This window comes from Ovis aries, chromosome 4, assembly GCF_016772045.2.
Source record: "Ovis aries strain OAR_USU_Benz2616 breed Rambouillet chromosome 4, ARS-UI_Ramb_v3.0, whole genome shotgun sequence".
Taxonomy (NCBI): domain Eukaryota; kingdom Metazoa; phylum Chordata; class Mammalia; order Artiodactyla; family Bovidae; genus Ovis; species Ovis aries.
The window spans coordinates 96898990-96911774 of NC_056057.1; the positions used below are offsets into that span (position 1 = coordinate 96898990).

Sequence of the window (12785 nt, forward strand, 5' to 3'; positions counted from 1 at the left end):
TGAGTCACAATTTTTTCTGAGGCAAACAGAAGGAAGAGGGTAAAACATTGATAAGTATGTTGTGAGGGAAAATGGGGCACTTTCGGTTCTCCTCACTAAAGCAGCCTGAGAATGTCTGGAGAACTTGGCGTCACCTCCAGAATCCCCTTTGCCCTTTCTCTCGCTCCTGTCTTTTTGCTCTGGGCCTGTGTAGTTAAGCAGGCACAACTAAGCAGAGGTTGCCCCGCTGTGTCCTCAGTGATGAGTCGTGTGTGCAGGTGAAGAATGGAAGCCAGTCTGAGTGAAATACCAGGGCTTGAGCCAGCTTAGACAAAAGCAGTTTAATTGACAGTATACAACTTTCCAAAATATACTTTTGTAAGAAAATGGCAATAAGTAATAATCTTTACAAACAAGTTTCTCAGTAAATTCCAGTGTACTTTAGACCCCTGTCCACTAAGACACAGCTCCCCTAGTCTCCTGAGCAAACTCTTTTTAACATTCACTAATTTTTTCAAAAAGACGTGGAGCAAATAGTAATCCCCTCCTTTGACTCAGGGTAGGGTTTTCACCAAACCTGAGTTAATCAGCTAGACAGTGATGAAAGCCATTGCTTTACTCTCGCCCCCTCTGCCTTCCCATCTTGTTCCCTTTGATCCTTAGTCCTATATGCAGAAACTATTCAAAACTATTCTTGGGAGAACAAAATTGCTCATGTAAGTCTTAGATCTAAATAAGCCACAGACCAGTAAGGTTCCTGTTTTTGTCTTCATGCTCTCCCTGCCCTTGCTGCAGATCTGTCCTTGGTATCACTCCCCTTAATTTGTTGGTTTCTTCCTGAGGCACAGAGCACTGGACAGTCTTCCAGTCCAGGTTTTAAGCCTGTTTTCTGTCACTAAATATGTGAGTTTCACCAGGCCACTTTATCTTTCTGGGCTTGAGACTCTTCTTCTCTTGAAAAAGATTGGATTGGGTTCTAAGACCCCTCTATGACTAGAGTCTCTTCCCAGCCAGTGCATATTGACTACAACCCTTAATGTAACATGCTGGGACTTTACGGGGAGGGGGTGAGGACCATATTTAAAAATAAAAATGCCCAGTCTAGAAGACAAATACTTCATCATCAGCCTGTCTCGTATTTCATTTTTCATTAAAGAAAAACAAAAGCTTGTTATTTCTAGTAAAATAGACATTTACATTCCTGTTGAGAGGGAAAAAAGCCTCTCTTAACAAAGGTTTTTTTCGAAGTATATTCACTCAAAGCAGTGCAGGGTGGATTAACATGTGGCTGCTGTATTTACATTTTCAAAAAATACATATATATGTATCAGCTGGAACTGTTTTTCAAAGTTTCTCCAGTATATTGTCAAAAAGATAAAAAGCTCAAGAAGTGATTTAAATAAACTTTCTGCTAGTTTTCCTTATCAAGAAGGGAAAGAACAGTCTTGCATCTAGACGATTAAACCTGTATCTTGTCCTATGATGCAAAAGAATATTCTGTGACCCCCTTCATAAGCATTGCTGGGTCTCTCCCCACTGACATGACTGTGCTTCCCCCTGGCTTTCGTCCAGTCATCAGATTCATGGTTTCTGGCCTTTTATGAAGTTTAGGGAAACCAGTGTGCCACCGAAATAAGAGTTTATAATCTCTCTGGCACAGATTGTTTCAAGTCAATGCTGAGTTCTCAGCTTTTTTTTTCTTTTCTCAGCCCCAGAATCTGAATTAACCAGATAGCATCAGAGACCAGCAAAGATGTGGGAAGATGACCACACAGATGCACGGCAATATGGTCTTTGACATAGGTGTCTAGTGGCAAGAGCAAGCCAGGACAAGTGGCCCAGAAGGCTAGAAGAATACAGTTCAGATGCACCCAAAGGAGCCTCTGAACCAGCCCAAGCTTGTCAAGGCCCTCTCTGGACAGAGCCACAGTCATTCCTCTTGACCAAGCCTCATTTTTACTCTCTGGTCCTTGCTAGTCACCTTCTCGCTCCCCAAGAGGCCTGTGGGTTATGGCCTTTGATTGGCTTCCAGAATGTATTTGCTGTCTCTGTCTAAACCTGGCTGGGGGAATGAGACCCAGAATCAGCAAAGGAGTAACCCAGGCTGGCCTCTGCCACAGTGGCCATGAGAGAAACCCACTGGGTAGAAAGAGCCAAATGCTGGGTAGGGAAGAAGCAAACAGGTCTTTTCCCAGTGAGACAGCATTTTCCTCTATTTCCCCCCAAACTGGGTATTCTCCATCCTGCCAGCCTCCAAACAGGGAATAATCAGGGCAAATATTTCAGGATCTTTGTTACCTTAGCATCTTTCTAGCTTGTGGGAAACTCACTGGGGGCCCTACTTGAACCACTGGCCTTCCTCTTCCCCTTGGTATCAAATGGCTAAAGACTATGAAGAGGGAATTAGGCCAAGGAAAGACACAGATTGTCCCCCGAAGATCCTCTCCTTTAAAAAAAATAACATCCCAAACCAGAGAGCCTATTCTATCAGACCTATTGCAGCCTAGGCCAAGTGACCGTTTTCATTCTCCGAAGCATCTTCCTAGTAGATCTAGGAACATTATGCCTAGCAACAGAGAGACCGTGGGCAGAGTTCAAAATTCCACGCAGAATTCCCTCTCCTCAGAAAATCAGGTGAAAGCTCGCTGTGCTCAGTCCTCAGGTGCCGTCTGTGTAGCTGACACCTGCTAAGCTCCCTCCAAACCACTCCACTGGGCAACAGTCGGCACTGCGCTTCCCTGAGATGCCACCAGAACCTGCAGGAGCGCCGGGCAGCCAGCCCACTAGAATACCGAGGAGGGCATACGGCATGGCCTAGCTTCATGCCTGACAGTGAAAGGTCGCTGGGATTCTACTTGGGCTGGCTGCTCCTTACGCAGCGTGAAGGGCACCTCCCCTCCAGGCTCTTCTTGCCCTGTGCACAGAAGACTGGAATCTTCAAACATCTCAGTGATTTGAGCTTTGGCCTTTGGCAGTAGAGGGCTGGATTAAAAGAGAAAACTCAACAACTTGCAAAGCCCCTGAGTGTCCAGTGAGATGGAAAAGTAAAGCCTGTCCTTCCTGCTGCTCCAGTCGATTGTCTGATCAGACACCTCTCTGCTGACTGGGCCTGAGGAAGCTCTGTCCCAAAGCTGCTCATTCACGCTGAACCTCAGAGGGGAAGACTGAGCTGGGATCTCCTCTCTATTGCATCGGCTGAGCAACGACAATGAAACAGGAAGCATCTTGCCGTCAGTAGCTGCTGCGGACTTTAGTCCCCGTGGGACGGGGAGGCCAGGCAGCACTGGGGAGCCCTGCGGGTAGGTGGGGACCCATCCTGGAAAGAGGGGCTTCCCTTTCTCTCTTCGTCTGTAGCTGGCTGGTGGGCAGACATGTTCACAGGGGGAGACTAGTGTGCTCTCTCAGTGCCGATCTCGTAAGCAGACTCCAGGAAACTAGACTCCAGAATCGAGACTGAAGGTCATGAATGACCTCTGTTAGTCCCAGAGGCCCTGGAACAGAGCGGGGATGAAAAAACTGAATGAAGGGAGGGAGAGCAAAGGACAGGAACACAGGCAGGCAGACGAAGCCAGCAGATGAGACAGGAATGGGACCTGTCCTTTCAAGGAGCCAGACCCTGCGGAGGCAGGATCCAGCCCCGCTCTGCCCCCAGCCCACCCGCTGATGGGCAGCTTCCGCCCCTGCTCGGGCTAGCTCTGGAAGGAGGGCACGGGTGATGCCAGCAGAGTGGTGTGGTGGGAATGGGCACTGGCCTGAATGAAGGATCTCTGTTTTCATTCCGACGTGTCACCCAGTGGCTGTGTGACCTTGACTTTACCCTCTTCAGGCCTCGGTCATCTCGTCTGTGAATGGAGGCTAGTAGATGGTCTCAAAAAGTTCCTTCTATGGCTCTTTCCTGTTCTCCCAGCAGCACTGCGCTCAGGCACTAGTGGGTTATTCTACAAGAGGATTCTACACAGAATGTGATCTGTTCAGATTGAAAAGGGAAAAATTAAGGCCTGTGGGGACTGGGAGGAGGGGACCCTCCGAGTCTGCTCTCCTTCCCCAGTCTTTCCCTCTAAGGGGAAGGATCTTCCTCCTCCCCTTACAAATGGCACTTGAGGTGGCTGGGCTGGAGCTCTGCACCGCCGGAGACGGCCAGCAGCCCCGATTAGAGGTGTGTGTCTTCCTCTTCGAGGTCGTCTTTGGTCAGATTGTCCAGAGGCACGATCCAGCTGTCCCCCAGCTCCCCGTTGAGGTTCGCCACCTTCTTCTCCTGCATCTCTGAGGAGGTCTCCATCACCTCCAGTGTCGGGTTGTCATGGTAACCATTCTCCACCGTCTGTAGCTCCTCTGTTAGTCGTTGCTAGAGTGCGAGAGGTGACCCAAGAAAAAAGGGTAGTTTTTGAGAGTTCTCAGCCTTGCTCTAGCCTTAATATTGGCACTTCTACCCCTCTAATTCAGGAGCCCCAATTTAGCTAATGTGAACAACAGGTGGTCCTGGAGGCCAATTCTGACTGCCGGCCTGCCTCAGGGAAAGTCTGAGATGAGAACCTGCCCAGCATCCCTAGAATTCCCAGCTCGGCCCCTGGCAGCAAATATGTGACGTCAGTAGAGATGGACTTTGTTCTCCCATCTCCTCTCCTCCACTCCTTCCCCATCAAACGTTCCTCTCAATGTCCCTCCTCACCACTTCTCTGAACAGGGAAGAACTCTAAGAAAATGACTTTCATCAGGCTGAATGACTGGGACTTCTCTAGGGCCAAACATGACGCGTACAAAAACTTTTGCCCTCCCGCTGCAGGTGGAAACCATCTGAAGGGAGCTTTCTCTCCTTCTTTACCCAGGATACAACCTCAGTGGCAGAGGACCGTCCCTGGCAATCTTTAAACGAATACAGTGACCCAGAAATGCCATTTCAGTTGGGGTTTGAGGAGACTAAGCAGCGGGATTTCTTTTAAAGCTCTCCACGGTGTGCAGCCAGGGTTGAGAACCCTGAATCTGGGCGGAACTGTTACAAGGGAATCCTAGTAAGGTAGATGAAAAACCTGGTTAGATGGGTATGCCTCAGCCCATTTACAGGAATGGATCCACAGAGCAACTCTGCAAGGTGGATATTCCCACTACACAGGTGAGAAACCTGAAGCTCAGAGATTATGACTTGTTCAAGGTTACCCAGTTAATCAGAAGCAGAGCTAGGGTTTAACCCAAGAATTCTTTGACTCCAAAACCCTTGCCGCCTCTTTAATTCTTCAGGCAAATTTCCATTTCCTATAAGGGATAGTGACCTCTGCCTATCTGAAAGGGCCAATGGCTTTTTTCTAACATGTGAATAACAGGGTGAAAGTCATCCAGTGAACTGGACTGCTTGGTCCTCACCTGGTCCTTCCTATGGGAGAGGCGCTGGTGGCAGCAGGCATAGAGGGCCGCCACCAGGAGCAAGAAGGATGCCATGCAGACAATAGTGATGATCAGAGGCATGCTGAACCGGTCCTCCATCTCTTCTGGTGGTCCTTGCCCATCAAACTGCATGTCTCTGACTCCCACCTGGCCAGGAAAGAGAGAGTGACATAGCAGAAAACGGGTTCTGGGTCTCTCTCTCTCAGAACTCCCATTCACTTACAAGCTCTTCCACGTGGGGTTTGGGGGGCCTATTCCACCGCCCTGCTGTCCCCTTTTATCCTCCCATCTAGATGCTTGCAAACCAGAGGTTCCTCAACAATGAGAAACAGTGGAACCAGGGAACCGCGGGCTTCTGAGGGACAGGCTCCTGACCCAGTCTGTCCCAGCATGTGGGGCTGCCCACTTACGTCTTCTAGTTTGTCCCAGTTGTCTTTCAGCAATTTATAAACGTCCGTGGGATGGAGCTTTGCTGAGGGGGAGAGGGAGAGATGCTGGTTCAGTGGTCTAGCTCAGAGAGACACGGCAGGGACAGGGGGCTTCCTGTTCGTCCGTCTCCTGAGCAGTGTCTCTCGTGCAGGTGACGGAGAGTTGACAACTGACCCATCCTTGTGGCTCCTGTCACCCCCCTGCCCCATTCCCACCCCAGAGAGGCCTCCCCGCCCTGGCCCTCAACTCACTGATGATGGTAATGTGTTTGATGTCCACTTCCTGGGCATGTGAACCAGGAGCCATCTCTATATAGCACTGATCTTGAGTTTTGTTGAAGGAGGGTTTTACTGCTTGGCACAACACCTCGACCAGTTTGTGATTCGAAGCGACTGTGTTCTGTTGTGGGAAGACGACAGGTAATTGCTCGGGGATCATGACAGCAGCCTAGGCTTGTGGGGCCACCCTTGCAAGCTAAGGTCAGGACAAGGCTGTTGCCAGCTGTGAACCGATCGCCTGGACTGGCGGGTGACATGCTCTCCTCCTGGGCCAGCCCCTGCCTTCTCTGGCTCAGGTGGACGTCTCCTCCCTCGACCCCCCGTCCCATTTATCTCATCTTGGTTGAATAATGCCATTCCCCTGAGTGTGCCCCTCTCTCTCAGAGCTCTTTAATCATGACCTGCTGCCCGTCATCATTTCTCTCTCCTGGAAGGACCTGCGGAGGCACTGCCAGTGCAAAGATGCCAATGAACCTGCATTCACCAGCCCTTGATGCTGAGTTCAGAGACCTCGGGAGGGGAAGTGCCCGGCTCTCAGCTCAAGGTCATCCATCCCTCGGCTAAGACCGAACACCTAAATAGGCTGACAAGAGAAGGGCAAGGCCATCACTGCACAGGGGGGACTCAGGAGTGTCTGAAAGACGCACAGGACATCTTTGAGGGGCTTCCTCTATATTTCTAAGCAGAAAGAGCATGGCTGATGTGGCTTTGGGGCTGAGGGTGAGGAAGCAAAGTGTGGGGAGATTTTACCCAGTCTTCCAGAGGCACCCCAAACTGGTGTTTCTCTGACCAGACTTTGGAATAAGGACACCAAGATGAAGAAAAGGACTCTTGCTTTGGCTTGTCCCACAACCCATCCCTTGGGTTTTCTACCTGGAATTTCCTTAGGCCTACTAGCTCTCCAGCCCTCCTACCAGGTAAAGATGCAGGGCTTTCCTCTTCGCATTTATGGCAAAGGAAAAGAAGGCTTACCACCAAACACACCCCTGCCAAGTTTCAGCCAAAAAGAGAGCTGGAGGAAAGGCTGGGCAAGCGTCAGCGTGGTTCTCGCCTTGTCCAACAAGCCCAATCCCAGGAAAACCCTGCTCTGTTTGAAAACTCCAGCTTTTCTATAGTTCACTTGGAAAATTCCAGCAAAACGGACACCCAAAAGAAAACAACTGCAGAAAATAGGTAGCATTAAATTATTGTAAACCCAAGTTTTCCCTGCCGCTTGCTTTCACTTTCTGGTTCCTAGGGGTGTTTGCAAAATAGCCACTGACCAGGAGAGGGCGGCAGTGAGCCATCCATCACTAGCACTCACTCGGACCTCAGCTACTGAGTAAGCACTGCGGCAGATATCCCCAGACTAAAGCCCTTAATCCTAGGGAGACTAGCAGTCTGAAGGCAGTGGACAACACGGCTACACTCTCTCTTTCATGCAAATGGACTCACACACGTGCTGACACCAGCTCCCTCAAACAATACACACACACACACCACCCTGAGTGGAAGAACAGCTGTTGGCAACGGCTCCCCTGGGTTAGAGGCAAGCTGTCAGATAATACATGGAGCAGGAAATATAAAACCATAGACTCTTAGAACAACGAAAGTTAGGCAGACTAAGTCTCTTCTCTTCAACTGAGGCCTCTGAAGCCCAAAGAGATGGGCTTAGCAAAGTCACATCCTGAACTAGAAGCAAGCAAGAACCAGGGCTTGGGTCAGACTCTCAGAACTGAAAGCTCAGGAGACCTGGTATTTCTGGCCCTGTAGCAGCCCTGTGGGCGGGGCTTCCTTTAGAGAAGCTGGTTCTGACCCTCTGTAAGATTGGAAGGACCAAAAACAAGGGCAGGAAATGAACACATCTCTCAGCTCCTTTCTACAAGGAACACTCCATTCCCTTCCACTTTCAGTGATCGTGGAGCTAAACCGCCTTTGGAAGATGCAGGTCAGGATGGGGCCCAGGGGAGCAAGGTACTCACACAACTGTTGGCTCCCGAGATGTTCAGGGAGAGTTTGCTCTCATTCAGCTTTTCAGGAGGACGGCACTGGATCTGAAAGAAGCCACTGGGATTAAGGGCCAGGCTGAACTTGATAAGATCTCATCTTTGAATCCTCCCTCCCTCCCTTAGGTGCTTCCCTGGTGGCTCAGAATCTGCCTGCAATGTAGGAGACCAGGGTTCGATCCCTGGGTTGGGAAGACTCCCCTGGAGGAGGGAATGAAAACCCTCTCCAGTATTCTTGCCTGGAGAATCCCATGGACAGAGAAGCCTGGCAGGCTACAGTCCATGGGGCTGCAAAGAGCTGGACACGACTGAAGCGACTCACACACACACACACACACACACACACACACACAGTTAGGTGGGTGACACCAGGCAAGTAACTTGCGGCAAACTGGGAGCTGGCCAGCTGGGGTCTGACAGCCAGGTATGTTCCTGGTTATCCCGTTCTCTAAGCCGAGTCCAGCAAAGCCAGAGACAGTGGGTGAAGGATACTGGCTCTCACACCCCCGCCAGGGGCTCTGGTAGAGAAGGGTAGAGATGCTCTTCCTGGAGTCCCTTTCTCTCTGAGTCTGGGCTCTCTTACCTGCCCTATATTTGTTGGAATTACTGAGGTGGGAGAACGGGTGCTGGAGCTTTGAGGGGCATTTGACGTCAACTGAGTGCTGGAGATGGTAGATCTCCTGACCAGAGATGTGGTCCCAGGTCCCAGTGAAGAGCCTGTGGGTTGCTGAACTCCAGCGGTGATGGTGACAGCTGGCGTCTCCCTGGAGGTGTGCTGAGTTCCTTCAACAGTGACCTGTGTTTCTGTAAATGGGAAAACAAAGCTTATGAGGAAAGGTGAGTGGTTTAAACAGAAAAAGGATAGTCTTTCCTGTTCTCAGTTTTCTGAGGTTCTTCAGTCTTGCCCCACCCCACTTTGGCTTTACAGACCACAAGCAGAAGGAGGCAAGCTATGAGAAAGAGGAGGCAGATTGAGGAAGCCAGGTCCCGGCACCTAGTACAGGATGAGCAGACTAGATGAGCCGGTGTGGGAACCCGAGAGAAGTATCAACAGCAGTGACAGTGCCAGAGCAGATGTCAGCTGAGTAACTGCTTCTGCCAGGGTCCTACTCTCTTCTTCAGGCCTCACAGTGACTCTGAGGAAAGTACCATAATCACCCCTTTCATAGACAAGGCAATGGAGCCTCAGAGGGGCTTATGAATTCCGCTCTAACGCATGGCAGAGCAGGGACTGGAATCCAGGTTTATCCGACTCGGGGCCCTTGCTCTTACACAGGACATAACCGTGCTGTCGGGGTGTGGTTCTCTAGTAACTTCACCAGGTACCCACATGACATGGCAGCAGGAGGGGGAGAGGGGTGGGATGGGGTGGGATGGGGTGGGGGGTCCCCCGAAATGCGAATGCTCCGATTCACACCAAGAGACTCTGATGCAATACATCTCAAATGGGCCATGAGGCTCATGATCCATCAGTGAGGCTTGAAATGAATTTACTGGACTAAGACTAGCACTTAACAAAAGGAAAACGCTCCACTGGGCAGTTCAAAACCCTGAGCTCTCATCACAGCACACAGCTCTGCTGGCCGCAGCTCACCGCTGGATGGGAAACAGGCTGAGCGAAGGCGGTGCACATTTATGCTCTTCAACCCTCGGCATGAATCTCCACCTTCTAGCTGAACAACGGTACACAGCATAGACATCTGAAAGTTCCTCCTGCTTCAAAAAGGCAAAGGCAGCACTTACTCGGTGTGGTCAGCTGGGCTGTGAAGGTGGGACTTGTCTTCCTGCCTAAACTCGTAGTTACAGTCATTTTGTCTGATTCCGCAGGGGAGCTCCCTTTGGGCTGTGGAGGCCCAGGGGCTGGAGTCACAGGGCCGCCGCTAGGCTGCTGAGCGCCTGCGAGGCTGGTTGAGGAAGACAGGGTAGGAGAGCTGCTCGGGGTGCTATTCGGATCTGGAGAGGTGGAGACCGTCTGACTGCCTTTCGTAGTGGTCCCGCCGGCTGTGGTCACATTGTGGGCACCTGGGATTCCGGATGTGGGCGAATCATTCATTGCATTCTGGCTGCTCATGCTTTCAGGATTTGTTGAGACGGTGGTTGATGCGGCTATAGGATCTTTAGGAGCCACAAGAAAGGTGCTCCTGGCTGCGGCAGTTGTGTTTTGCTCGGCTGAGATTGACATCTCACTTGTGACAGGTGTTTTAGGCACGGATACGGTGGTCAGCACTGTGGGTGTCACACTGGATGTCGGAGCTGTACTTTGTTTGTCTGTGGTTAAATCAGAATTCTGATGATTGGCTTCTGTGGATGCTGCCTGGGTGCTTGGGCTGACACTTGACATTTTGTTCATTAGCGTTCCTGTGGCATTTCCTATGGACAAAGACAACACAGAATCAATTAGGGTATCAGGTGGAAGTCTCTCTCTCCATTGCTCCAGCTCTTTCCCAGGATCCAGAGGCCTTGCTCACATCCCTGCCACCTCTAAACGGTCTGGGCCCTTGATGTGCCCAGATTTCTCTGGGGTTCAAGAAGCCTCTAAGAGGAAGGCTGAGGAGAAAGCAGAGGAAGTCAAGAGAAATTCTTCTCCAGAGAAGGACTCAGCACCTAGTCCCACTGCCTGTGGGAGCCTGCAGTGCATTCTCTGCCCTCCGCATCCAGCCCCAGGCATGCACCGTTCAAGGTTTCCACATCCCAGCACAGAACCCTCATCATTCCTGCCTCCTTCTCCCAGACCCAGGAGCTTATAGAAAACACAACAGACTCACACATATCCCAGTGCCCTGTTCTAAACATGGCATGAGGGACCTCTGTTCCTCTGGAAATCTATCTAGAAGGAGAAACTGGAAAAGTGAAATTACACAAATTGCTACTTAAGGACAACTATGAGACACACTGAGGGGTTCTCTGTATCTAGCATGGGAGCTCAGCCTTGTCAAGGGGCCAGAGACTGAGCATATTAAAAAGCAGAGACATCACTTTGCCAACAAAGGTCTGTCTAGTCAAAGCTATGGTTTTCCCAGCAGTCATGTATGGATGTGAGAGTTGGACCTTAAAGAATGCTGAGCGCCAAAGAATTGATGCTTTTGAACTGTGGTGTTGGAGAAGACTCTTGAGAGTCCCTTGGACTGCAAGGAGATCAAACCAGTCAATCCTAAAGGAATCAGTCCTGAATATTCGTTGGAAAGACTGATGCTGAAGCTAAAACTCCAATACTTTGGCCACCTGATGCAAAGAGCCAACTCATTAGAAAAGACCCTGATGCTGGGAAAGATTGAAGGCAGGAGGAGAAGGGGACAACAGAGGATGAGATGGTTGGATGGCATCACTGACTCAATGGACATGAGTTTGAACAAGGTCCGGGAGATGGTGAAGGATAAGGAAGTCTGGCGTGCTGCAGTCCATGGGGTCACAAAGAGTCAGACACGACTGAGCGACTGAACAGCAACAACAGGGATTGAGTGAGGGAACAGTTAAGTGACAGGTTCAGGCCCTGGGATTACAATGGAAAGTAAGACACAGATGCTTACTTGTGCGGCCCTAAAGTTCTAGGACCCACAACAGATTTCCCAACCTGGGGACTGAGAACTCCCAGGGAATTTGACTCTGAAGGCCAGCAGTATTTGATTATAGAACTTCCACAGGACTGGGTAAACAGACTCTTGGAGGGCACAAACAAAATCTTGTACGCACTAGGACCCAGGAGAAAGGAGCAGTGATCCCACAGGAGACTGAGCTAGGCTTGGCTGTGAGTGTCCAGGAGTCTCTGGCAGAGGCGTGGGTTGACAGTTGCCTGCCGTGAGGCCGGGGGCACTGAATACAACAATCCTGGCTTAAGTCCTTCTGAAGGAGGCCGCCATTACCACCATTATCCCTACCATAGTTTGGCGTCAGGCCAAAAAGGGAGGGAACACAGTTCTGCCCATCCACAGAAAATTGGATTAAAGATTTACTGAGCATGGCCCTACCCATCAGAGCAAGACCCAGATTCTCCCACAGTCAGTCCCTCCCATCAGGAAGCTTCCACAAGCCTCTTATCCTTATCCATCAGAGGGCAGACAGAATGGAAACCACAATTACAGAAAACTAACCAAACTGATCACATGGACCACAGCCTTGTCTTAACTCAATGAAACTATGAGCCATGCCGTGTAGGGCCACCCAAGACAGATGGGTCATGGTGGAGAGTTCTGACAAAACATGGTCAACTGGAGAAGGGAATGGCAAACCACCTCAATATTCTTGCCTTGAGAACCCCATGCATAGTATGAAAAGGCAAAAAGATAAGACACTGAAAGATGAACTCTCCAGGTTGGTAGGTGCCCAGTATGCTACTGAAGAAGAGTGGAGAAAGAACTCCAGAAAGAATGAAGAGACGGAGCCAAAGCAAAACCAATGCCCAGCTGTGGATGTGACTGGTGATGGAAGTAAAGTCCGATGCTATAAAGAACAATACTGCACAGGAACCTGGAATTTCAGGTCCATGAATCAAGGTAAACTGGAAGTGGTCAAACAGGAGATGGCAAGAGTGAACATTGACATTTTAAGAATCAGTAAACTAAAATGGACCAGAATGGGCGAATTTAATTCAGATGACCATTATATCTACTACTGTGGGCAAGGATCCCTTACAAGAAATGGAGTAACCCTCATAATCAACAAGAGAGTTCGAAATGCAGTACTTGGGTGCAATCTCAAAAATGACAGAACAATCGATCTGTTTGTTTCCAAGGGAAAC

At 50.1% G+C, this 12785-nt stretch overlaps 1 protein-coding gene across 1 annotated transcript in view; it reads right to left on the minus strand.

Moving 5' to 3' along the window:
• Positions 1 to 305: 305 nt before the first annotated feature.
• PODXL (podocalyxin like) overlaps positions 306 to 12785 on the minus strand; it is a 52319-nt gene continuing 39839 nt past the window's right edge. Inside the window, exons 3-9 of the mRNA XM_042249312.1 lie at positions 9794 to 10420; positions 8634 to 8854; positions 8027 to 8098; positions 6039 to 6186; positions 5769 to 5830; positions 5338 to 5505; positions 306 to 4324 (exon numbers count right to left, since the gene is read on the minus strand). Coding sequence (XP_042105246.1) covers positions 4130 to 4324; positions 5338 to 5505; positions 5769 to 5830; positions 6039 to 6186; positions 8027 to 8098; positions 8634 to 8854; positions 9794 to 10420 — 1493 coding nt within the window. The 3' untranslated portion in view covers positions 306 to 4129. The remainder of the gene's footprint in view (positions 4325 to 5337; positions 5506 to 5768; positions 5831 to 6038; positions 6187 to 8026; positions 8099 to 8633; positions 8855 to 9793; positions 10421 to 12785) is intronic.